Source organism: Leopardus geoffroyi, chromosome B4 (assembly GCF_018350155.1).
Source record: "Leopardus geoffroyi isolate Oge1 chromosome B4, O.geoffroyi_Oge1_pat1.0, whole genome shotgun sequence".
Classification (NCBI taxonomy): domain Eukaryota; kingdom Metazoa; phylum Chordata; class Mammalia; order Carnivora; family Felidae; genus Leopardus; species Leopardus geoffroyi.
The window spans coordinates 44,619,179-44,647,140 of NC_059341.1; the positions used below are offsets into that span (position 1 = coordinate 44,619,179).

The window sequence follows — 27,962 nt, forward strand, 5'->3', positions numbered from 1 at the left end:
CAAAAGGATCTGAGCTGCATCTGTGGTTTGCAGTCAAGTCCATGCAACCCAAGCTCATCAACTAAAACGCAGCCAAACCACAAATGGGTGAACGAGACATAAAGGCTTATTTTTAGATGCCAATGAAATTTGGGTTGTTTGTAACACAAGTTTAGCAATTAGTACATTTGCCACTTACATATTATATGAAATTAACTTTGAATATCCATCTATTTCCTCTGTATGAACATGGGAAATAAATATAAAGAATATGTCTATATTCAAGAGATCAAAGCATATGAAATGCGAATTTATTTTGCGACTTTGAGTTTTATCTCCCTTCCTCTTGTCACTGAATTACAGTAGAAAAATCTCTGAATCACTATCAAATTACTAAAGTTTGTCCTGTGATCTGGCAATAATTAGCTGTTTTACCCACACAAATATCTGTACATTTTTAATTCTTGTTTTCTTCATCATTTACTATTTTATTTTTCATGCCAAAGTATGTATTTATTTACTTATTTATTTATTTATTTACTGGGAGAGTGGAAACAAAGCAAGGGCAGAGAGAGGGGGACAGAGGATCCAAAGCGGGCTCTGTGCTGACAGCACAGAGCCCGACGCGGGGCTCAAACTCACGAACTGTGAGATCATGACCTGAGCCGAAGTTGGACGTTCAACTGACTGAGCCACCCAGGTGCCCCTGCCAAAGTATATTTTTAAATTTGCTGGCACAGAACGACAGAGTGAGGACACAGATAATTGAATAAAACAAGATACCTTCCAAAATATCTGAAATCCTGGTGAGGAAAACAGTAGACAAGAAGAAGTACCAAAGGACACTGGTTGTTATTCATTGAAAAAGCAACCTCTCCCCAAAAATGAATCTAATCTTTGATTAGTGCTGCACTAAAACGGATTCAGAAGGTACAGCTTGGTTCCATTCTCTGAGGAAGTGGGCAGATCTGAATGGCTCTTAGACGGCAACCCTGGGATTGTTGCATGATACCCTGAGTGCCTGGTTATCAATTTAGTACTCTCAGCTCCAAATCTATCCCTCAGTGCTCTTTTCTCAGATAACGGTGCAAGATCCTATCAATTTTCTCTCGTCATCTCACAGGAGGTTGACTTCTGTTGGTAAAAGGCCATCGAGAGACACTGCAGCAGAAAGTGCTCTTCTTCCTGGTTCCTTGGTGTTTTCTCTCCTTTGGCCACTATGGCTTAGTTGCCAGCTGCATGTTTGCAGGAAGTCCTGTGTATTCAGCCTCCATGAGTGTCTGTGGCCAGTGCCATTTAAAGTTTCCTCTTCCAGCCTCTACCTGCTAACACTCTGGCAGGGGGTTCTTCCTGCCTGCCAGTCTTAGACCGAGATCCTTCCTCACCAAGTTCAGCCAGGGGACCGAGGAGCTGCTCTGCCCCAGGTCAATCCAGTGAGCATGTCGGCCATGAAGCTGTGTGCACCCACATTGTCCTCGATGACATCTAAATCCCATCTTCAGAGAGCGGATCTGGCTTCCCAGTGATCCCTCCTTTCGGTACTTTCCTTTAAGCCTAAGGTATTCTTATAACTTTGTTTCATCCCCTCATGCTAGGCTTTCCCATATAGTTAATAATTCTTTATATCAAACTTCTCCTGGTTTCTGTCTCCTACCTCAACACTGACTGATAACCTTGCCACTCTGGGTCATTCAACCTTCACATGCAGCCCGTTTAGGGCTAGAACAAATCAATTAATTTGGCAATATGAGGGGGCTTTTTCACCCTACCAAGGGCTTTATCATAATAATGCTTGATATTATCATTTATAATGTATATGTAATTTATTTTAATAAATAACAAAAGTTTAAGAGATGGATGATATATTCCTGAGTATATATTTTTTTATGTTAATATAAATAAAGATTTAAAAATAATTCTACAACCCTAAGGGTAAAACCTCAGGTACTCTTTGGACCTTGGGTCCAAATCTTTGGAGATTAATCCTTGGTAACAAGCAAAGCATTCTAATGAGTGATGTTGATGATGGGAGACGGCATGCATATGTGCATGCTGGAGGGTTATGGGAAATCTCTGTACCATTGTCTTAATTTTGCCGTGACCCCAAAATTGTTGTAAAAAATAAAATCTTAAAAAAATAACTCTAAGAAAAGAATCATATGGCTTGAAGAAAGGAGAAATATATTCTTTATAGATGGTGAAGCAGCATTATATCAGATTTAGGTAGGTTGAAGTGCCTGGTGCTTACACATATATGTTTTTATTTCTAAGCAGGATTCAATTAAAATTTTTTTGGCCTGAACGTATAAAAAGGTACAATTGTGGTCCCACTCTGAAGATACTGACAACCTGAAACATAGAAAATAATATCTAGTTAATCTTGGTAATACATAATTTTAAATCTTAATGAACATGCAATCCATTTGGACTAAGAGTTATGTATCTAAATCTGAATATTTTCGGGGCGCCTGGGTGGCGCAGTCGGTTAAGCGTCCGACTTCAGCCAGGTCACGATCTCGCGGTCCGTGAGTTCGAGCCCCGCGTCGGGCTCTGGACTGATGGCTCAGAGCCTGGAGCCTGTTTCCGATTCTGTGTCTCCCTCTCTCTCTGCCCCTCCCCCGTTCATGCTCTGTCTTTCTCTGTCCCAAAAAAATAAATAAATAAACGTTGAAAAAAAAAATTAAAAAAAAATAAATCTGAATATTTTCCATATTATTTTTCTATGGAAACACTTCAACAATGGTGTTTCTAAAGTTGTTCCATTAAGGGGCGCCTGGGTGGCTCAGTCAGTTAAGCATCCGACTTCAGCTCAGGTCATGATCTCACACTCCGTGAGTTCGAGCCCCCTGTCGGGCTCTGTGCTGACAGCTCGGAGCCTGGAGCCTGCTTCAGATTCTGTGTCTCCCTCTCTCTGACCCTCCCCTGTTCACGCTCTGTCTTCTCTGTGTCAAAAATAAATAAACATTATAAATAAATAAATAAATAAATAAATAAATAAATAAATAAAGTTGTTCCATTAAAGCTGTTTTTTTTTTTTTTTTTTTTTTCCTATGACAAATTCTTTGAGGCATAAAATAAAGGAGTTGTGAAGAAACTTACGGTTTGGAAAGGAAAGTTAAGCCTTTGGGCCACAGCCATGAACTATTATTTCTTGTCTGGGAGACTCTACACCATGAAGAACGAATGAAGAAGTCCAACATATACTATGAGAAAACAAATTTTATTAGAAGTCACATCAAAGCTCTTATACTCATGTGAACTTTGTAGTAACAAGTCAAGCTCATTCTTTGTGACTTTATATAATCTTTCAAATTGTAATACAGTGCTATGCACCGAACCCATTGTAAAGATATCTTAGTAGGACTAAGTGAAGAAGACACACTGCCATGGATAATAATTTGGGGTTCTGACAATTGCCCTGAGGTTAATCATAATAACTTGTGAAATATTTATTATTTTAAAAACTCCTAGAGATTCAAGTAAGAAGTACCTTTGTAATCTTCTTGCCTAGGACTGCTCCCATGCCTTTCTACCTACCCACCCTAGTGCAGTGATCAAAAAGAATTGTACTATTGGGGCGCCTGGGTGGCTCAGTCAGTTGAGCATCCGGCTTCAGCCCAGGTCATGTTCTCCCAGTCCATGAGTTCGAGCCCCGTGTTGGGCTCTGTGCTGACAGCTTGGAGACTGGAGCCTGCTTCTTGTTCTGTGTCTCCCTCTCTCTGCCCCTCCCCTGCTCATGCTCTGCCTCTCTCTCGCCCTCTCAAAAATAAATAAGCATTAAAAAAATTTTTAATAAAAAAAAAGAATTGTACTATTTATGGGGCACCTGGGTGACTCAGTGGGTTGAGCATCTGACTTCACCTCAGGTCACGATCTCACGGTTCATGAGCTCGAGACCCGCGTTGAGCTCTGTGCTGACAGCTCAGAGACTGGAGCCTGCTTCAGATTCTGTATCTCCCTCTCATCCTTCCCCACTCGAGCTCTCTTAAAAATAAACATTTAAAAAAAATTTTTTTTTAAAAAAGAATTGTACTATTTACAATTTGGGAAGACTGAAAAAAATCATGATGCAGTTGCCTCAAGGGCAGACATGAGTAGGAGTGGGGAAGGGGATGAAATAACCATTGCTTTTTCAGCTCAAAGTGGTGAGTTTGCTTGATAATGAATGAGGGAAACTCACACTTTCCTTTATCTGAGCTCAAGTCCCCCAGTAAGTAAAATGGGAAGATATTGAAGGGAAAATTACAACAGAAGAGATGATATTAGCTCTCTACACACTTTTAGCTGATGGGGAAAATGCGCCCACATGTAGAGGAGACTCAGATAAAAGCGAAAGCTGAGACTTGAGAATTGACAGTAAAGTTATGAGCACTCCCCTCCCACACACACCCCCCACCCCTCCCCACACACATACACATACACCTGCACATCCATCACATGGCAGAGGGTGGAAGCCTTACTGATTTGCAGTATTTGAACACAACCTTTAAAAAATTAGTGTTTGACATCTAAGCTGCAAAATCACAAGGGCAATCCCTAGGAAAATAGGCTATAAGTAAATAAATAAATAAACAAACAAACAAACGATAAGCATTAGGAAAAACTGATTTTTCAGTAAAAGCTATGCAAGCTCCAAAAATAAGAAATCTAAGAAAAATGAAATTCAATGCATGTTTACTAAACTATATTATCAGAAATGTGTACCTAAAAAACTTTTAAAACACGCAAAGAAACCGGAAAATGTCTTCCATACTAAAGTCAATAGAAACTTTTCCTGGGAAAGATGTTAGAATTACTGAAAAAAAAAAGTATTTTAAAGTAACATTTATGAATATTTGTAAGTTATAAAGGAAACTATGTTCAAATAATTAAATGAAAATATGGCAGCAACATAACAACTAGGAAATATCAGTAGAAAAATGAAACTATGTGAAAAAAACACAGAGAAATTCTGAGTTTATAAATACCTGAAATGAAAAATTCACTCAATTGGCTCTATAGAAAATTGGAGATGCAAAAGAAAAACTTGATGAAACTGAAGAAGGGGTAACAGAATTTATTCATCCCATAGAATGAGAGAGAAAAAATAACGGAGTTCAGAGATCTTCAATAATCAGAAAACCACCATGGGTCTGAATAAAATCAAAGGAGGATAAAAGAAGCAGAAGAAAAAAAAACAAACAAACAAACAGAAAAGCAATATTAACACACAGTGAAAGAATAACTTCTTAAATAGCATTTTTTTTCAACGTTTATTTATTTTTGGGACAGAGAGAGACAGAGCATGAATGGGGGAGGTGCAGAGAGAGAGGGAGACACAGAATCGGAAACAGGCTCCAGGCTCTGAGCCATCAGCCCAGAGCCCGACGCGGGGCTCGAACTCACGGACCGCGAGATCGTGACCTGGCTGAAGTCGGACGCTTAACCGACTGCGCCACCCAGGCGCCCCTTAAATAGCATTTTAAAAATATTTGTGGAACCCAGTGGCTCAGCAAACTACTAACAGAATGAGCATAAGAAACCCACATCTCACGACATGATAATGGAATGACCATTAAGTGACCATTAAGTGTCACTTGCGAACACAGACAAAAAAATAAGCCTGAGGGAACAGGGTGGATTATGAGGTGACTTAAGTCAGTATGAAAATCAGGGAATGGGTGGCATATCTCCCACCTCCAGCAGACTTAAACCACATTTTCTACCACAAAATCCACAGATTAGATCCAGATCTGATCTGTGTTCAGATTAGAGGGGGAATGACACCAGCAACAGAAAACAATAGGAAGCCCAGGCCCTTAATCCCCCATGGAAAGAATAACTTAAAAATACATCCAGACGCAAACCCATATGTAGTCAGGCTAATCATTTTTGATAAGGGTGAGAAGACCATTTAGTATGGAAAGGGTAGTATCGTTCACACATGGTGCCAGGAAACTGACTACCCACACACAAAAGAATGAAGGTGGATGCTTAGGTTTATGCCCCATAATAAAGTTCATTCAACATGGACTAAACATCATCGGGACACCTGGGTGGCTCAGTCAGTTTAAGCATCTGACCCCAGCTCTGGTCACGATCTCGTGGTTCATGAGTTCGAACCCACATCGGGCTCCACACGGACAGTGCAAGAGCCTGCTTGGGATTCTCTCTCCCTCTCTGTCTGCCCCTCCCCCAATTTTGTGTGCACTCTCTCTCCCACACACACAAAATAAATAAATAAACTTTTTTGAAAAATCGGGCTAAACACAAGGCACCTGCTTGGCTCAATCGGTTAAGCATCTGACTTCAGCTCAGGTCATGATCTCACAGTTCGTGAATTTGAGCCCCATGTGGGGCTCTGTGCTGACAGCTCAGAGCCTGGCGCCCGCTTCAGATTCTGTGTCTCCTTCTCTCTTTGCCCCTCCCCTGCTCACACTCTGTCTCTCTCAAAAATAAACATTAAAAAAATTTTAATAAAATTTTTAATAATTTTTTAAAAAATGGACTAAACACACAAACATAGATGTAAAACTATCAAATTCCTTGGAGAAAACATGGGGGGAAGTACATAAAATTTTACTTGGCAATGACTTCTTGGATAGGACACCAAAAGCACAGACTACAAAGGAAAAGACCATTGTAGACAAATGGGCTACATCAAATTAAAACATTTCTTTGCATCAAAAGACATCCACAGAATGAAAGATAGAGTGGAAAAATGCTTGCAAATCATATATCAAAACAAAGATTATATCCAAAATATATAAGGAATACAATGTCACTGATAAATACAAAAACCCAATAACCCAAATAAGAAATGGATCGGGGGTGCCTGGGTGGCTTAGTCTGTTGGGCGTCCGACTTCGGCTCAGGTCACGGATCTCACGGTCCGTGAGTTCGAGCCCCGCATCGGGCTCTGGGCTGATGGCTCAGAGCCTGGAGCCTGCTTCCGATTCTGTGTCTCCCTCTCTCTCTGCCCCTCCCCCGTTCATGCTCTGTCTCTCTCTGCCTCAAAAATAAATAAAACGTTAAAAAAATTTTTTTTTAAAAGAAATGGGTAAAGGAATTGAATAGACATTAGAAAATATACAAATGGTCAAAAAGCATATGTAAAGGTGTTCAATATCACTGATTGTGAGAAAAATTCAAATCAAAACCATAATGAGATATCACCTCATACTTACTAGGATGGATACTATTTAGGAAAAAAGGAGGTGGAAAAAGAGGACCCTGGCACGTTGTCATTGGGAAAGCAAATTGGTCAGCTATTATGTAAAACAGTCTAAACCTCCCTCCAAAAATTAAAAATAGAATTGCCCTATGAATCAGCAATCCCACGTGTAGGAAATTTTCTAAAAGAATTGAAAACAAGATCTGGAAGAGATACCCGCCCACCCATCTCACTGCAGCATTATTCACAAAAGTCAACCGGTAGAAGCAGCCCAAATGTCCACTGATGGAAGAAAGGAGAAAAAAAAAAAAAAAACAGTATACACAGAACAGTGTAATATTATTATTCAGCCTTAAAAAGGAAGGAAATCCTATCACATGCTACGACATGGTTGAAATTCCAGGACACCATGCTGAGTGAAATAAGCCAGTCACACGCACACACAAGAATACGATTCCACTTCTAGGAAGTATCTAAAGCAGTCAAACTGGTGGAAACAGCAAGTATAATGGTGATTGCTAAGGGTTCAGGGGAAAGTAGAGAAGTTCATTCTGTCCATTGAGTATGGAGTTCCAGTTTTCCAAGGTGAAAGTTCTAGAGATCTGTTGGACAACGATGTGAATACAGTTAGCACTCATGAACTGTATGCTTAGAGTTGGGTAAGATGCATGAAACTGTTAAAGTGTAGTGGATAAGACGTGAGACATTGTGTGATTCCAACTATATGATGTCCTGGAAAAAAAAAATAAAACTATGGAAACAGTAAAAAGATCAGTGGTTGCCAGAGCTGAGCAAGGATTGAAGGGAAGGGAAGGATTGATAATAGGTGAAGGACAGAGGATTTTTAGGGCAGTGAGCCTATATTATATAAATATGTAATGGATGATAAAAGTCTTTACACATCTCTCCAATCTCATAAAATGTACATAATCAAGAGTAAACCTTAATTTAAACTGTGGTCTTTTGGTGATAAAGATGTGTCAATGTACTTTCATCAGTTGTAGCAAGTGTAACCCTAAGGTGGGAGATATTAACAATGGGAGAGTCTATGCATGTGTAGACAGTAGGCGTATATAGGAAACCTGTGTGCCTTCTCTCAGCTTTGATAGGACCCTAAAATTTCTCTCAGAAATAAAGTTTATTTTTTATATAAATGGGTAATATGGTAAATTTTCTATTATTTTTTTACCACAATTAAAAATAAAATAAAAAGCAAACAAACAGAAAGAGGGGATCTTGAAAGCAGCAAGGAAAAAACTACTAATTACATTTAATTACAACTAATAATATGATTAATAGAGAAGTTCTCATCAGAAACCATGAAGAATAAAAACAGGGAAGGTCAAAACCAAAGAGCTGAATGTGCTGGAAAAACAAAAAAACAAGACACAAACCAAAACCCCTCAAAAAAAAAAAAAAAACCCACAACAAAGCAAAACATGACAAAGAAAGCTTGTCACACAAACGTTCCAAATTCAGCAAAACAGTCTTTCAAAACAGAAGGTGCATGACGACCTAACAGAGTTTCTTAGCAGACCTGTTCTCCGTAAATGTTTTTCAAGCTAAAAGTAGATGACAAGGGATGGTGTCCACAAGAAGGAAAAAAAGATCAATAGTAATGGTAAATATGTGGGTAAATTTAAGAGTCTCTGTGTGTGTTTGCTTCTCTCAATTTTTTAAGAGGTAAGATTATTTAAAGCCACAATTGTAACACTGTATAGTTGGGTCTATACCATATATGGATACAACCTTGTGCTGGTAATTGAGCACATCAGAGAGGAAAGAAAACCTTATTTTGTTAGCACTTGTTGATTTCTGTGGTGCACAGTCACTGCGAAAGTTTCAAGTCACCAATGTGAAATCATGAGCACGGTGTTGAAAAAGATATGCATAATTAGTGGTCAGAAACCAGTATTAGCTGGCTTCAGCACTGTTTCAGAAGTACATACAGGTTTCCCTCCCTATCTGAAAGTAGAGCGCTTTTGTGAAATCATCCGTAAGCTGAAATGGCGTAAATTGAATAAGCTATTATCATTAATGCATATGCAAAATTTTCAAGCATTCCCAGACTGCCACCTTGTCCCTGGACTACTACACCCTGCCTCTGTGCCCAAGCATCCCTGAACCTCATAATCCCAGAATCTGTGTCACTGAGGCATTTGCTTCACCAGCCAGAGTCACAGTGACTATCTATCCCCTGAGATGTAATTACAGGATCCCTCGGATATCGGCACATGCCTCCACTGGAGCCATCAGTTCCAGAATGACAGCATGTGAAACTGCCCAGGACCCTACACCGTGGAAGTTCCATTTGCATTTGTTCCTAGCACTATGGCTCCAATACTGCTTGGAGGGGTTTGAGTGCCAGCATACCAAGAAGGGTCACCTCAGCCAAACCTTCCCCCTTGCACAAGCCCAGAGAGGGTAGAATGTTTTCTTTTTCTTCTTTCTTCTTTTTACGTGCAGTACAGCTAACATACTATAATGTTTTATTAGTTTCAGGTATGTAATAAAGTGATTAAGCATCTCTAAACGTTTCTCATTGCTCATCATAAGTATATTCTTAAACCTGTTTACTTATTTCACCCATCCCCCATCCACTTCCCTTCTGGTAACCATCGGTTTGTTCTCCATAGTGAGAGTCTGTTTTTGGTTTGTCTCTTTTTTTCCTGGTTCACATGTTTTGCTTCTTAAATTCCACGTATATGTGAAATCATACGGTCTTTGTCTTTCTCTGACTGTCTTATTTCACTTTGCATTATACTCTTTAGATCCTTCCAAATTTTTTCAAATAACAAGATTCATTACTTTTTATGCCTGAGAAATATTCCATTGCAATAAACACATTGCAATGGTGTCTATACCTTTTCAAATTACTGTTTTTATATTCTGTGGATAAATATTCAGTAGTGGAATTACAGATCATAGGAGACTTTTAGTTTTAATTTTTTAAGGAATATCAATACTGTTTCCACAGTAGGCTGCATCAGTTTTCATTCACAGTCATGCACAAGCGTTCCTTTTTCTCCACATCCTTGCCCACACTTGCTGTTTCTTGTGTTTTTTTTTTATTTTAGCCATTTTGACAGATGTGACATGATATCTCATAGTAGTTATGATTTGCATCTCCTCGATGATCAGTGCTGTCGAGCATCTTTTCATGTATCTGTTGGCCATCTGTGTTTCTTCTTTGGAGAAATGTCTGTTCATGTCTTCTACCCATACTTTAATTGGAGTATTTGGAGGGTTTTATTGGTTTTTTGCTTTTTGGTTTTTTTTTTTTTTTTTTTGGTGTTGAGTTGTATATGTTCTTCATGTATTTTGGATACTAACCAACCCTTTGTTGGATATGTGATTTGCAAATATCTTCTCCCATATAGTATGCTGTGTTTTAATTTGGTTATTTCCTTTGTTATGCAGAAGCTTTTTTATTTTGATTTAATCCAAATAGTTTACTTTGCTTCGGGAAGCATATCTACAAAAATCATGCTGTGGACAATATCAGTGAAATTACTGCCTCTGCTCTTTTCTAGGATTTTTATGGTTTCAGCTCTCACATGGTCCTCAATCCATTTTGAGTTTATTTTTCTGTATGGTGCAAGAAAATGGTCCAATTTCATTGTTGTTGTTTTTTTTTTGAATTTTAATTTTATTTTTTATCTTTTAAAATTTACATCCACATTAGTTAGCGTTGTTTTGCAGGTAGCTGTCCAGTTTTCCCAGCACTATTTGTTTAGAAGACTTTTTCCCATTGCATATTCTTGCCTCTTTTGTCAAAGATGAATTGACCATATACTTCTGGGTTTATTTCTGGGCTCTCTATTCTGTTCCATTGATCTCTGCATCTATTTTTGTGCCAGTATCACACTATTTTGATTATGACAGCTTTGTAGTGCATCTTGAAATTTGGAATTTTGATACCTCCAGTGATGCTCTTCTATTTCAAGATTGCTTTGGTTATTGGGCATCTTTTGTGGTTCCATACAAATTTTAGGATCCTTTGTTCTGGTTCTGTGAAAAAATGCTGTTGGTATTTTTATATGGATTACGTTAAATCTGTAGATTTCTCTGGATAGCATGCACATGTTAACAATATTTGTTCTTCCAATTCATGAGCATAGAATGACTTTCCATTTGCGTTGTCTTTCATTTCCTTCATCAATGATTTACAGTTTCAGAGTACATGTCTTTTACCTTCTTGGTTTAACTTATTCCTAGGTAATTTTTCGTGCACTTTCAAATGAGATTGTTTTCTTTTTTTTTAATTTTTTTCCATGTTTATTTATTATTGAGAGACTGAGTGAGACAGAGCATGAGCATGGGAAGGGCAGAGAGAGGAGACACAGAATTTGAAGGAGGCTTGAGGCTCTGAGCTCCGAGCCCAACGCGGGGCTCGAACCCACCCACTGCAAGATCATGACCTGAGCCGAAGTTGGATGCCCAACTGACTGAGATTGCTTTCTTAATTTTTCTTTCTGCTACTTCATTGTTGGTGTATAGAAAAGCAACAGATTTCTGTATATTGATTTTTGTGTCCTGCCATTTTACTGAATCCACGTATCAGGTCTAACAATTTTTTGGTGGAGTCTCATGGGTTTTCTAAATAGAGGTATGTTGTCATCTGCAAATAGTTAAGGTTTTACTTCTTCCTTACCAATTGGATATCTTTTATTTCTTTGTGTTGTCTGATTGCCGTGGCTAGGACTTCCAGTACTATGTTGAATAAGATTGTGAGAGTGGGCAACCTTTTCTTATTCCTGACCTTAGGGGAAAAGCTTTTAGTTTTTCACCACTGAGGATGATGCCTGCTGTGGATTTTCATATATGGCCTTTATTATATTGAGGTATGTTCCCTGTAAACCTACTTTGTTAAGGATTTTAACAAAAATGGATGTCGTACTTGTCAAATGGTTTTTCTCCAGCTATTAAAGTGATGATATGGGTTTTATTTTTTCTCTTGTTGATGTAATGCATCACACTGATTGATTTACAAATACTGGATATTTGCATTCCAGCAATAAATTCCACTTGATTAGTGTGAATAATTTTTTAGTGTATTGTTGGATCTAGTTTGCTAATATTTTATTGAGGACTTTTGCATCTGGGTTCATCAGAGATAATAGGCTGTAGTTCTGGGTTTTGTTGTTGTTGTTGTTGTTGTTGTTGTTGTTGTTGTTTTTCTAGTGTCTTTATCTGGTTTTGGTGTCAGGGTAATGCTAGCCTCATAGAATGAATCTGGAAGCTCTCCTTCCACTTCTATTTTTTAGAATGGTTAGAGAAGAATAAGCATTAACTCTTCTTTAAGTTAAAGAAGGTTTGGTAAATTCACCTGTGAAGCCATCTGGTCCTGAAAGTCTTTTGTTACTGTTCAATTTCATTGTTGGTAATCAGTCTGTTCAATTTTCTATCTCTTCATGTTCAGTTTTGGGAGGTTATATGTTTCTGGGAATTCATCCATTATTTTTTGCTTGTCCAGTTTGTTGGCATATAATGTTCTTTTACAATCCTTTGTATTTCTGTGGTGTCAGTTGTTATTTCTCCTCTTTCAGTTGTAATTTTATTTGATTCCTATCTCTCTCTCTCTCTCTCTCTCTCAGTGAATCTGGTTAGAAGATTATCAGTGTTTTTTTTTTTTAATCTTTTCAAAGAACCAGCTCTGGATTTCATTGATCTGTTCTATTCTTTGTTTACTTTCTATATCATTTATTTCTGCTCTAATCTTTATTATTTACATTCCTCTTCTGGTTTTTCCTTTGTTTTTGTTTCTTTTTCTAGCTCCTTAAGTGTAAGTTTTCGATGTTTATTTGTGATTTTTTTCCTCTTCTTGATGTAGGCCTGTATTGCAATAAACTTTCTTGTTAAAGAGCTTTTGCTGTATCCCAAACACTTTACACTGTTGTGTTTTCAGTTTCATTTGCCTCTATTTATTTTTTTATTTCCTCTTTGATTTCTTAGTTGTCCCATTTACTGTTTGGTAGCATGAAATTTAACTTTCATGTATTGGTGTTCATTCCATATTTTTTTCTTGTGGCCGATTTCTAATTTTATAGCATTGTGGTCAGAAAAGATGCATGGTATGACTTCAGTGTTTTTCAGTTTGCTGAGTCTTGCTTTGTGGCCTATTCTGGAGAATGGTCCATCTGCACTTGAAAAGAATGTGTGTTCTGCTCTTTTAGGGTGGAATGTTCTGAATATTATCTGTTAAATCCATCTGTTCCAGTGTGTCATTCAAAGCCACTGTTTCCTTGTTGATATTCTGTTTGGATGATGTATGCATTGGTATAAGTGGGGTGTTAAAGTCCCTTACTATTATTGTATTTCTATCAGTTACTTCCTTGTAGTTTGCTACTAATATCTTTATGTATTTGGGTGCTCCCATGTTGGTTGCATAAATATTTATAATTGTCTTATCTTTTTGTTGGATGATTATAGAGTGTGATTCTTTGTCTCTTGTTACAATCTGTTTTAAAGTCTATCTTGTCTGAAATGAGTATTGCTACCCTGGCTTTCTTTTAGCTTCCATTTGCATGATAAATGCTTTTCCATCCTTTCACTTTCATTTTCATGTGTTTTTAGCTCTGAAGTGAGTGTCTTGAAGGCACATATACATGGGTCTTGCTTTTTTATCCATTCCATCACCCTGTGTCTTTTGATGGAGCATTTAGTTCATTTACATTCAACGTACTTATTGACAGGTATGTAATTATTGCCATTTTGTTACCTATTTTATGGTTGTTTTTGCCATTCTATTCCGTTCCTTTCTTCTCTTGCTCTTTTCTCTCATGGTTTCCTAGCTTTCTTTAATGACATATTCGGATTCCTTTATCTTTATTCTTACATATCTATTACTGGTTAATATCTATTACTGGTTGATTTCTGGTTACCATTAAGTTTATGTTAACATCTTCTGCATATTATAGCAGTCTATGTTATGTTGATAGTCTCTTTTGAACCCATTCTTACTGCTCTCCCACCACCCATTTTAGGTGTATGGTGTCATACTTTATATCCTTTTATTTTGTGAATCCCTTGCCAGATTTTTATAGATATACTTAATTTGAGTGCTTTTGTGCTTCCTGTTTTTCTTAGTCCTCCTTTTGGTCTTACCTTTCCACTCAAAAAGTCCTTGTTAACATTTCTTGAAGGGATGGTTTAGTGGTCGTAAATTCCTTTAACTTTTGTTTATCTGGGAAACTCTATCTCTCCTTCTGTTCTGAATGATAGCCTTGTTGGAAAAAGTATTCCTCATTGCAGATTTTTTCTTTCATTCAGCACTCTACATGTATCATGCGGTTCCCTTCTGGCCAGCAAAGTTTCTGGTGAAAAAGCAGCCAATAGCCTTATGGTGTCTCTGTTGTATGTAACTGTTTTCCTTTCTCATGATGCTTTCAAGATTCTCTCTTGATCCCTACTTTTTGTCATTTTAATTGCTATGTGTCTTGGTGTAGATCTCCTTAAGGTAACTTACTTCACCTATTATTTCTTCAAATAAATATTCTACCACCTTTTCTCTCTCTTCTCCTTCTAGGATCTCTATAAAGCAAATGTTATTACATTTGATGGTGTCTCCAAACTTCCTTGTTCTATTTTCATTTACTGTTATTTTCTTTCTCAGGGTCAGTTGGATTGCTTTCCACTACTCTGTACTCCAGGTTGCTCATGTGTTCTCCTTCCTTTAGTGAACTATTTACTCCTTCTGGTTTACTTTTAATTTCAGTTATTGTGTATTTTTTCTTTCTCCGTTGAGGGTCTCACCGAGGTCTTCCACTCTTTTCTCAGAGTCAGTGAGTATCTTTATGGCCATTGCTTTAAATTCTCTATCAAACATACTACTTATCAATGTTTCGTTTACATATTTTGCTGTGATTTTGTCCTATTCTTTCACTGAAACATTCCTCTCTCTCCACATTTTGCCTAACTCTGTGTCCATTTCTGTGTGTTAGGAAAGGCAGCTACATCCCTGTTCTTGAAAGTAGCAGCTTTATGAAGAAGAGTTCCTGTAGAGTCCTGCTATGCAATGTCACTCGTTCAGAAGAACCTGGCATTACACGGGTGTCTCCTGTGTGTTGTGCGAGCCCCACTGTTGTGCCTGAGCTGCTATTGCTTTCACTCCAGTCATCTGCAATGATTCTCTGAGTCTGTTGGGAGCAGAGTTTGGTTCTAGTGTTATTAGTGGGACATCCTGGGGCTTCCTTGAGCTTGAGTTGAGTCAGACCAGGCATTTGCCAAAGATTCGGTAGCACAGAATGGCAAGGCATCATCCCTATGTTCTTCCATGAGAAGTTTTGTGAGCAGTGCATGCTGTCAGACTAGATATCAGACCTCAGCCCTCTACTGGGCCACATTTGGACCTGGATGTGTGGCACGTTCCCTTGTCTCCCAGGGCAGGAAACCTCTGGAGTGGTGCTGGCCCCTGTTGTGGCTGCTTGCCTACTACCAGGCTTGTGGCACCACTTTGGATAGGCTCTGGACAAGGGCATATTGAAAGGGGCAGATTCAAAGGAGAATGTGAGGCAAGGAACATGGTATTAACAAGGCTTACTCAGGTCTGCTGTGGGAAGAGACCTGGGGAGGCGCTTGGCAGAATAGGTGAGTTTGCAGGGTAGCACAGAAGTAACATACGGTGTTATCAAGTTGGGTGGAGATCATCGGTAAAGCACTGATTCTCACAGGTGTCTTGGTCACTATGCTAGAGAGCAAGAGAGGGAGATGGCACCACACAGCTCCTTTGTTCTTGGAAAAGAATCCTAAAGATCCCTGCCCTCCAGCACACGCTCTGAGATTAGTAAATATATCTCTTTCTTGTATATCCCAGGCGTTTTTCAATTCATGTTTTTGTTGTGCTGTCTCTTTAAGGGTGAAGAATAAGTGTTCTGTGCTCTCTGGGCTCTCCCAGAGCTATAACTACTCGGTTTTAAAGATGCAGGTGTTCACATTAATCAAAGAAAGATTCAGAACAACACAGTCCTCTCAATAGGAGCAGAAAAGCATGAGACAAAAGGCAGCACTCTTCCTCAAGGAAAACTCTCAAGGGAGTAAGAATAAAAAGGACATACCTCAAGGCCATAAAGGTCATATATGAGAGACCCACAGCTAATATCATCCTCAGTGGGGAAAAACCGAGAGCCTTCCCCCTAAAGTCAGGAATACAACGGGGATGTCTACTATCACCACCACTGTTCGACGTAGTATTGGAAGTCCTAACCTCAGTGACCAGACAACAAGAAGAAATAGAAGCCATCCAAATCAGCAAGGAAGAAGTCAAACCTTCACTCTTTACAGACAACAGGATACTCTGTGTGGAAAGCCCAAAGACTCAACCCAAAACCTGCTAGAACAGATTTAGGAATTCAGCAAAGTCGCAGGTTGTAAAAATCAATGTACAGAAATCAGTTGCACTTCTATACACCCTTAATGAAGCAGCAGAGAGAGAAATCAAGGAATTGATCCCATTTATAATTGCCCCGAAAACCATAAAATATCTAGGAATAAACCCAACGAAAGAGGTAAAAGATCTGTATGCTGAAAACTATAGAAAGTTTATGAAAGAAATTGAAGAAGACACAAAGAAATGGAAAAATATTCCATGCAAATGGATTAGGAAAACAAATATTGTTAAAATGTCGATAATACCCAAAGCAATCTGCACATTCAATGCAATCCCTATCAAAATAGCACCAGCATTCTTCACAGAGCTAGAACAAACAGTTCTAAAATTTGTATGGAACCACAAAAGACCCCAAGTAGCCAAAGTAATCCTGAAAAAGAAAACCAAAGCTGGAGGCACCACAATTCCACACTTCAAGCTGAATTACAAAGCTGTAATTATCAAGATAGTATGGTACCGGCACAAAAACAGACACTGAGATCAATGGAACAGAATAGAGAACCCAGAAATGGACCCACAAATGTATGGCCGACTAATCTTTGACAAAGAAGGAAAGAATATCCAATGGAAAAAAGTCTCTTCAGCAAATGGTATTGGGAAAACTGGATAGCGACATGCAGAAGAATGAATCTGGACCACTTTCTTACACCACACATAAAAATGAACACAAAATAAATGAAAGAACTAAATGTAAGACAAGAAACCACAAAATACCCTAGAGGAGAAAACAGACAGCAACTTCTTTGACCTCACCCACAGCAATTTCCTACTATACATGTCCCCAGAGGCAAGGGAACCAAGAGCAAAAATGAACTATTGGGACCTCATCAAAATAAAAACTTCTGCACAGCAAAGGAAACCATCAACAAAACTAAAAGGAAACTGGTAGAATGGGAGAAAATATTTGCAAATGACATATCAGATAAAGGGCTAGTATCCAAAATTTATAAAGAACTTACCAAATTCAACACCTCCCCAAAACAAGTAATCCAGTGAAGAAATGGGCAAAAAACATGAACAGACACTTTTCCAAAGAAGACATCCATATGGCAAACAGACATATGAAAAGATACTCAACATCACTCATCATCAAGGAAATACAAATCAAAACCACAATGAGATACCACCTCACGCTTGCCAGAATGGCTAGAATTAACAACTCAGGAAACAACAGCTGTTGGTGAGTATGCAAAGAAAGGGGACTCCTTCAGCACTGCTGGTGGCAGGCACTCTGGAAAACAGTATGGAGTTTCCTCAAAAAACAAAAACAAAAAAAAACAAAAACAAAAAATAGAGCTACCCTACGACCCTGCAATTTCACTAGTAGGTATCTATTCAAAGGATACAAAAATGCTGATTTTATATATATATATATATATATATATATATATATATATATTTCACTAAAAGTTAACTAACTTGGATTTAAATAAAGTCTTAAAAAATAAATAAATTTCCAAGTGTTAAGCCAGGTTGATTATAAGAACTCACAAAATACGACCCCTCTGGTTTTTGAAGCCAAATGTAATGGAAATTCATCTTCTCTGAGTGTGTTCCCCATGTCCGGGGTGCTTTGTGTGAGGGCCTTTTCTTCTCCTCTCTCCACACCCATGGCATCCCTTCTTCTCATGCACAGTCCTGAGGGTCTGCCTAGCTTGTGACTGGATCTTTGGACTTTCTACGCTCTTGGATGTGTCCTCTTTTCTACATTCAGCTGTGCAGTCTGTTCTGTAAGTCTTTGGGTCATTTTCTAGGTTATTTACAGTTATGTGGGTGTTATCTAGTTTTGTCCATGAGATGAGGTGAGTTTAGGACCTTCTTACTCTGCCTCTTCCCCAGAATTTGGGATACTATTTTCAAAGTGATCAAAGGCAAAAAGTAACTGTCAACCAAGAATACCTTACTCAGCAAAGCTATCATTCCAAAATACAGGAGAGATAAAGAACTTCCCACCATCCCAGGGGATGGTGGATTGGATCAGTTTCTACTCTGGCCGTAGGTGGCAGTCACAGGATTACAGCAACATGACTCCCCTGGTGACCTGTTAAAGCCATGCGTCATAAGTACTAGACCTCTATCCCATAGAAATGCTAAAGGGAATTCTTCAAACTGAAACAGCAACCAAAAAAATCATAACATAAAAATGTATGAAAGTATGCAATCACTGGTACAGACAAAAGAAAAATGATCCTTGACAGTGGTCCAGGCAATAATGTCTAGAATATGTCACCACAAGCACAGGCACCAAAAAATAAAATAAAAAGTGAGGCTACATTGAAATAAAGAGCTTTTGCACGGCAAAGGGAACAATCAATAAGCTGAAAATACAATGTATTGAATGAGAGAATGTAATTGCAAACCATACATCTGACAAGGGGCTAATTTCCAACATATAAAAAGAACCTTTCCAACAATATAACAAAAAAGAAACTAATCCAATTTTTAAAATGGGGAATGGATCTGAGTAGACATTTTTCTGTAGACATATAAATGGCCAGTAGGTACATGAAAAGGTGACCAACTAATGACTCATCGGGGAAATACAAATCAGTGAGCATAAAGTAATAAGATAATCACCTCACATCTGTTCAGATGACTTTTATCACAAAGAGAAAAGATATTGGTAGAATGTGAAGAATGGGAAAAATTCAGGTGGGAGTGTAAAATTGGTGCAGCCACAATGGAAAATAGTATAGTGGTTTTTCAAAAAATTAAAAATAGAACTATCAAAGGATCCAGTAATCTCACTCTTGGTATATATTCAAAGGAACTGAAATCAGTATCTCAAAGGGATCTCTGCACAGCCATGCTCAATACAACATTTACTTACAGTAGCCAAGATATGAAAACAAACGAAGTGTCTTCCAACAGATACATCATTATGAAGATATGATATGTATAATGACATGATATAGATATAGATTAGATATAGATGGATATGGAAGTTAATTAAAATCATAGAAGGAAGGAAGAAATGATAAACATATATTTATTTGAAAGTTGATGCTAAAATATGAAGAGTAGAAGAACTCGTGGTAGCCTCAAATGGAACAATACCCCAAATTCCAAGGGCATCATCAATAGAATGGATAAATACGTTGTAGCAGAATCAGACAATAGAACAGCAAGGAAGTGTCGAGAAATTACAAATTCATGCAATTATAGGGATGGGTCTCACGAGTTTAGCTTTACCTAAAAAAGCCAAATATAAAGTATACACATAGTATGATTTCATTTATATAATGTGCTCTTTAATGAAGAAAAGGACATGAAAGGGGTATTTTGCAGTGCTGGTAAAATTCATTTCCTCATTCCATGTGACAGTGACACTTGAAAATTCTGCCATCTGTTGGCATGAATGACATGTGTTTTCATCTGTATGTATATAATACTTCAGTAAAATTATATGAGAATATTATGAAAATATGCAAATATGTTTAAAAATTCTATCAAACATTTAAAGAAGAGTTGATGCTTATTTTTCTCAAATTATTCCAAAAAATTGAAATGGAAGGAACACTTCCAAACTCATTCTATGAGGCCAGCATTACCTTGATTCTAAAACCAGACAAACACCCCACCAATAAAGAGAACTATGGACCGATATCCTAGATGAACATGAATGCAAAAATTCTCAACAAACTACTAGCCTGTTGAATCCAATAGTACATTAGAATAATCATTTACTATGATCAGGTAAGATATATTCCTGGACTACAATAGTGGTACATTATTTGTAAATCAATCAATGTGATACAGCACATTAATAAAAGAAAGGCTAAGAACCTTATGTTCCTTCCAATAGATGCAGAAAAAGCATTTGACAAAATACAACATCCAGCCATAGTGACTCAACATAATAACCATCAACAAAGCAGGGATAGAGGGAATATGCCTCAACATAATAAAGGCCATATACAAAAAACCCACAGCTGATATTATCGTCAGTGGGGAAAAACTGGGAGCTCTTCCTCTACCGTCAGGAATAAGACAGGGATGTCCACTCTCACCATTGTTATTTAACATAGTACTGGAAGTCCTAGCCTCAACAATCAGACAACAAAAAGAAATAAGAAGGATCCAAATCAGCAAGAGAGAAGTCAAATTTTCACTACTTCTAGATGACATGATACCCTATACAGAAAACCCAAAAGACCCCACCAAAAAGTTGCTGGAACTAACACATGAATTCAGTAAGTTGCAGGATACAAAATCAATGTACAGAATTCTGTTGCATTTCTATACACCACAACTAAAGCATCAGAAAGAGAAATTAAAGAATCAATCCCATAGAAAATTGCACCCCAAACGATAAGATACTTAGGAATAAACGTAACCAACCAGGTGAAAGCTCTTAACTTAAAAATTCTGAAACAGTAATGAAAGAAATTAGAAGGTGACACAAATAAATGAAAAAAACATTCCATGATCATGGATTGGGAAAAAAAAATATTGTTAAAATGTCTATACTGTCCAAAGCAATATACACATTTAATACAATCTTTATCAAAATACCAATAGCAGTTTTCAAAGAGGTAGACCAATCTTAAAATTTGTATGGAACCACAAAAGACCCCGAATAGCCAAATCAATCTTGAAAAAGAAAGGCAAAGCTGGAGGCATTACAATTTTGGTCTTTAAGATGTATTACAAAGCCATAGTGATCAAGACAGTATGGCATTGGCACAAAAATAGACAGATCAATAGAACAGAATAGAAAACTCAGAAATGACCCACAACTATATGGTCAACTAATCTTTGATAAAGCAGGAAAAAATATCCAATGGAAAGAGGATGGTCTCTTCAACAAATGGTGTTGAGAAAACTGGACAGAAACATGCAAAAAAAAAAAAAAAAAAAAAACAGGATGAGTTTCTTACACCATACAAAAAAAAATAAATTCAAAATGGATAGAAGGTCTAAATGTGAGACAGGAAACTATCAAAATCCTAGAGGGGAACACAGTCAATAACCTCTTTCACATCAGCCATAGCAACTTCTTATTAGATGTATCTCCTGAGGCATAGGAAACAAAATAAAAAATGAACTATTGGGACTTCATCAAGATAAAAAAGTTTCTGCATAGAGAAGGAAGCAATCAACCAAACTAAAAGTCAATCTTTGGAATAAGAGAAGATATTTGCAAATTACATCTGATAAAGCCTGAGTATCCAAAATCTATAGAGAACTTATAAAACTGAACACTCAAAAAACAAATAATCAAGTGAAAAAATTGGCAGAAAACATGAATAGACGTTTTTTCACAGAAGACATACAGATGGCTAGCTAATAGACACATGAAAAAATGCTCAACATCACTCACCATCGGGGAATATTACAATGAGATATCACCTCACACCAGGTAGAACAGCTAAAATGAACCACACAGGAAACAACAAATGTTAGTGTGGATGCGTAGAAAGGGGAATGCTCTAGCACTGTTGGTGGGAATGCAAACTGGTGCAGACACTCTGGAAAACAATATGGAGGTTCCTGAAAAAGTTAAAAAGAGAACTACCCTACGATCCAGCAATTGCATCTCTAAGTATTTACCCAAAGGTTAAAAAATACAGATATGAAGGATTACATGCAACCCAATGTTTATAGCAGCATTATCAACAATAGCCAAATTATGGAAAGTGCCCAAATGTCTATCGACTGATGAATGGATAAAGAAGAGGTGTTACATATATATAATGGAATACTACTCAGCCAAAACATAAAAAATGAATGAAATTTTGCCGTTTGTAATGATGTGGATGGAGCTAGAGAGTATTATGCTAAGATAAGTCATACAGAGAAAGACACTTACCATATACTGTATGCTTTTACTCATGTGGAATTTAAGAAACAAAACAGATGAATTTAGGGGAGAAAGAGGAGAGACAAACTAGAAGACAGACTCTTAAATAGAACAGAGTGATGATTACTGGAGGGGCATGGGGGAGGAGATAGGTTAAATGGGTGATGGGTATTAAGGAGGGTACTTGTGATAAGCACTGCATATTGTAAGTGATGAATCACTAAATTCTACATCTGAATCTAATATTACACTGTATGTTAACTAACTGAAATTTAATAAATTGCAAAAAATATGACTTCTCTGTTGCAGAAGGCATTTGATAAAACTAATATTCTTATTTGAAAAAAACTTTTAAAAACATAAAAATAAAATACCACTCAAATATCTAGAATAGTCAAGACAACAAAGCAAAATTAATATATATATGTATTTTTAAAAAAAATATCTTTTTAAACAGGAAATTGAAATAAAAGGGGCGCCTGGGTGGCTCAGTCGGTTAAGCGTCCGACTTCGGCTGGGGTCATGATCTCACAGTTTGTGGGTTCGAGCCCCGCATCAGGCTCTGTGCTAACAGCTCAGAGCCTGGATCCTGTTTCAGATTCTGTGTCTCCTCCTCTCTTGGCCCGCCCCCCCCCCACCTATGCTCATGCTCTGCCTCTCTCTGTCTCTCAATAATAAATAAACGTTAAAAAAATTAAAAATAATACATAACTAGATTAATGAAACAGATTAGAAGGTGAAAAGTTATACCCACACATAGAGGAATGCAGATTTCAACAAAGATGTATAGTCATTCACTGGAGAAAGTATAATCTTGTCAACAAACGCTGTGGAAATAACTGACTATCAAATAATATTAATAATTACATGCCCTAAACTCCATACAAAAATGCTCCAAAATGATTGTAAACCTAAGTGTAAACTATACACTTCTTTTAGTTTTTAGATAGACTTTTTAGACAGAACTCCAGAAACATGATCCAAAGAACAAATTGATGAAGTATATTTCATCAATATAAATGACTTCTGCTTTTTGAAGACAAAGAAAAATCACAGACTTGAAGGATATAACTGCAAATCATACCTCTAATAAAAGACTTGCCGCCAGGTTACATAAAGAATTCTCAAAATGCAAATAACAAAAATTAAATATAATCAAATATTTCATGAACTACATCACCAAGAAACATAGAAGATTGGCAAATGAGTACAGGAAAAGATGCTCAAAACTGTTTGTCTTAGGAACATTCAAATTAAAACCACCACAGACCAGACTTCCTGTTTTGGAAAAATATAGAGGATAGACTTTTCCCTATTCATCCCACTAAATATAGCTAGAACCCCTGGACATTATACATAATAAGACAACATAAGAAGATTTAGAAAGGTAATGAGAAAGCTGGCAGATCCCAGCCCTGGAAAACCGAGGAATGACAGGGAGGTCAGCTCCCTGGAATTTCTCTTTACCTCACATATCCCAGACTGGTGCCTGAGAGGCCAGCAAACCACAGACACAACAGGTACACACAAAAATCCCCCCAATGTTTTTTTCTCTCCAGTCAAAATAACGGGGAAAAGGTATGCTGGAAAGACAGAAAACTTTTTGATACTAACTGTATTATTCCAATCCAAAACCATTGACTATCCAATAAAAATATAACTCAGGCTTGCAGGGGAAATCAAGAGATTCTCCAATAAAGGAAAACTAAGAAAATGTACCACCACCACCAGATCCACTCTGAAAGAACTGCTAAAGGGAATTATCTTAACAGAAGTTAAATGATAAAAGGAGTCCTGGATCATCAGGAAGAAAGAGGGAACAAAAGAAAGAATAAAACTACCATTAGGCTTAATGGACGGACTTTCCTTCATCTCTTGTATTTTCTAAATTGTTTGATATTTGAAGCAAACTTAGAGTTGAAGCAAAATTATAACATCCATGTGATTCTCAACATAAATAGAGAAATATTTAAGACAATTCTATTGTAAATGGGACAGAGCAGAGGGACATAAAGAAAAGTAAGGCTCTACATTTTACTTAAGCTGCTGTGGGTTGTGATAGACTGTGTAGTTGTGATATATGTATATATAATTTTATAAAGATATATAATAGATTACTATCTTATAAAGCATATTAGAGCTTATATACTTACATATATAACTCTCTATATAAAAATTAAATGTAAAGAAAAGAATCTACTTTGCTATAAATTTTGTTCCATCAATTACATAGTGATGTAGAAAAGTATAACCTTCACTTTTATCTCACAGCATCACAAATACAGCATCACAAAAAATAAATTCCCAAATGGATCATAAACCTTAGTTAAAAGTTAATAAATAAATCAATAAATCCTAGAAAGTCATATAGGAAATTATATTCATGAACTCTAACTAATTTCTGAAATGGGTCCCAAACAAGCACCAATGCCCAAAATGATAAATTGAATTATAGTAACATTAATAAATTTTGGTCATTAAAAGAGTAAACATGCAAGTCGCAAGAGTCAAAGATCCATTTGCATCTTAAAACTCAAAAAAGAGCTCTTATCTAAAATATGACAAGGACTTCTAAAAAGGGAAAAGAAGACACCATCTAGAAGAAATGGACAAGACACACTTGAGCACTTCTCACTAACACAAAAGAAATGATCCTAATGAGTTACAGCCCAAAAAATGGTACTGTTATGAAACATTCAGAGCTTATTATATTAATTTTGTCAGATTACTGCGTTTTGGATCAAGAACCCATTTGGTACAACATGTATTCACGCAATAAGCTAGGAAAATGTTGGAATAATCTAATAAATTGAAATACACACATACCTGTGAAGGTGAAATTTCATTCTAATGCTTAGAGGAAAATGTGTTATGATTACTCATAAATACCATGATAGTGTTATATTTCTACATTGTTATTTTATTGTGATAAATATAATATTGACATGCCTAAATATATTATATACTATATAGTTATGCCTCATATATATTATTATAATTACAAAGTAATATGTAAAAAAGATAGAGTAAAGGCTTTTCTTTTTTTAAGGTTTTATTTTTATGTAATCCCTATACACAGTGTAGGTCTTGGACTTAGCAACCCCAAAATCAAGAGTCGCATGCTCTACTGACTTAGTCAACTAGGTGCCCCAAAAAGGCTTTCCATAAAATGATTCTTCATAGTGCCCTCACCACATATTAAGAGTAAACTAAAGTTGTATCTGAGAATAGATTTTAAAATATCATATTCATGTAAGACAGCAGTGAAAATTCACAAACTATAGACAAATGCGATAGCATAGATGGATTACACATACGTGAGGGCGAAGGGAAACACACATAAACATTCATACCGCATGATTCCATTGACATAAAGTCCAAAAATAAGCGAAGATATTTCATAATATTGAAATTGGCAGGGCTGACAAAGGTCTGATGTGTGGTAAAATTAAATAGCAAAGTTTATTTCTGCCAAAAGAGCATTTATAGAAGCACAATTTTCTATGAAAAGCAAGAAGTGGAAATTATCAAGTGTACCTTAAAATATAAAAATATAAATAAAATATCATAGAGTCAAACTAGGTAATATTAACAGACTTTGAAATAAACTATAAATATGTACAAACCCATGAATGAACTCTACAAATATTCTATTAACTGACAAGCTATTAATAAAATCTGGAAATATTTGAAATCTCACCATTTCTTCTTCATCATCTATGTACAGCAGGTTAGAGTTCTTAGAAGCACAGGACATAAAACTTTCATTCCATGATTTTCTCTCAGTGCTAATGTAATAGCAATTGTTGGAATACACAAACCACTCTTTTGGACAACCACAGTGATGTGCTGGAGAAAGATTATGAGATATTACCCAAAAGCATTTTCAACACTAACAAATTCTAGTAAATTTACATACTTGTATATGGATACACATGCGTACATATTTATGCACCCTCACAGACCCATATAAATAAAACAAAATATGCTCACGTACACACAGAGAGAATGGTCAGCTTCTCATTCCCTAACTTATGTGTCCATATAAAGGAAACACACAAAAATATCCATCTCAGCATGCCCTGAGATCACTGAACAAAGCCACTTTTTTAGAATAGTAAAATGATTTACCTCTCATCATGTTATACCAGAAGAAAATTTGAGGAAATTGGTAACAATGGGTATGGCAATTTTAAATGAGTATCTCTTCATATTGTTGCCTAAGAAGTAATACTCTCGTATAATCATCATTTCTGAGCGATTATTACCCAGTTTTGTAATTAATTTTCCTCCAAAAACTCCAGTACCATTGTTGCCCAGCCAAAGGTAGAGATAAAATAGAAACTATGTTAATATTAGAATTTTGAAAATCACTTTGTACCTTTCTGGATCTTTGTTGTCAGGGACAAATTTTTCTGCTCTGGTATTTCAGTAGCTGAAAAAATTAAATGAAGCCTCATAAAAATTTAATATTAAACCAAATACATCGTAATGATTTGAGTTTCTCAATTTAAAACTTTCTGTATTGTTAGAATTAGAAAACTGTAATAAAATTTATACTACTAAGCAATATCAATAAAGTAATGATTAGGGAGAAAATATTTCGAAAGCCTACAAACCCAAACCTCACCATCTCTTACAGTATTTGGCATAATCGATCTCAAGAATTAATTTGTATTTCTCAACAACATTTCTCCTAGATCATCTCTTTGAGTAATGACATCTGAACACGTGTAATGCTGTCTGCAATTATTCTGTTATTTATATTTTTGACAAATTCAGAATAACCATAGCACATTTAGAGCACATATGCATTAAAATGAAAATTCTATTCCATAATAGTAGGAGACATTTTGAGGCACTGACAGTCATTAAAATGAAAAATTCCCAAATAGTCATTCAAACACTTACGGGTAACAACTACTATTGTTACCACAGTGGACATCAGGACAAGGCAGATGATTCCCAGGATCCTAGCAATGAGCTTCCCTGGAAATAACAGTAAATATTTAGAAGAGAAATGAAAACACTGAGAAAGGATGGAAGGGAATAATTATTTAGGAAAGTTACATATAAGAGAACTACAGATGCACAGGGAGTCGCAAATAAACACTTGGACCCCAAGCCCATATCTACCATCGTAATCTTTTCCCAGAATATAAGATTGCATTTTAAGTAAAGGTGATACTCCATGAGCTTTTGGTCAAAGACTACAAATTTCAATAGCTGAGTAAAGTTAGTCTTTAGATTTCAATTAGAATATCATTATCCAACTCCAAGCTCTGATATTCACAAATGAAAACTATGAGATCATTCCCGGCTCATTCTCTACACCCCTGCACCTTAACTGCACATCCTAGAACAGTTATACTGTGTGCATATTAAATGTTTTACCTTTGCAGTGATAATTCTTGTCATTCCCTTGAAGATCCTGAGAAGCATTTTGAAGATTTAATTCTGCATAGAGCAGTTCCTGCTCAGTTACTGAAATGGAACTTTTAGTGCCCTTGGGTTTCATTTGCTGTCTCTTTGAGTCTTTCATCAGATTAAGTTCTGCATAAGTAACTTCTTGGCTATTCATGTCTGCAGCTGAGTCGTGACAGGCACAGTGCTGTATGAAACTGTACTGAAGGTCTTGA

The 27,962-nt window shown here is 36.7% G+C and overlaps 1 protein-coding gene across 1 annotated transcript; it reads right to left on the minus strand.

Moving 5' to 3' along the window:
* Positions 1–729: 729 nt before the first annotated feature.
* Positions 730–27,962, minus strand: LOC123590812 (NKG2-A/NKG2-B type II integral membrane protein-like). The gene is made up of 5 exons (XM_045464325.1): positions 27,718–27,962; positions 26,705–26,758; positions 26,024–26,172; positions 3,079–3,182; positions 730–2,328 (listed from the first exon to the last, which is right to left on the minus strand). Exons 1-5 carry the CDS (start codon positions 27,902–27,904, stop codon positions 2,199–2,201), a joined length of 624 nt encoding a protein of 207 aa, XP_045320281.1. The 5' UTR covers positions 27,905–27,962; the 3' UTR covers positions 730–2,198.

Bases quoted from the DNA above. Each gene is read 5' to 3' on its own strand.
- LOC123590812 (XM_045464325.1), bottom strand. From the start codon at position 27,904: ATGAATAGCCAAGAAGTTACTTATGCAGAACTTAATCTGATGAAAGAC. The intron at 26,173-26,704 runs GTACAAAGTGAT...ATCTTTCTCCAG, and splicing joins GACAACAAAGATCCAGAAAG to CACATCACTGTGGTTGTCCA. The intron at 3,183-26,023 runs GTGAGATTTCAA...GTTTTCTCATAG, and splicing joins TAGATGATGAAGAAGAAATG to TATATGTTGGACTTCTTCAT.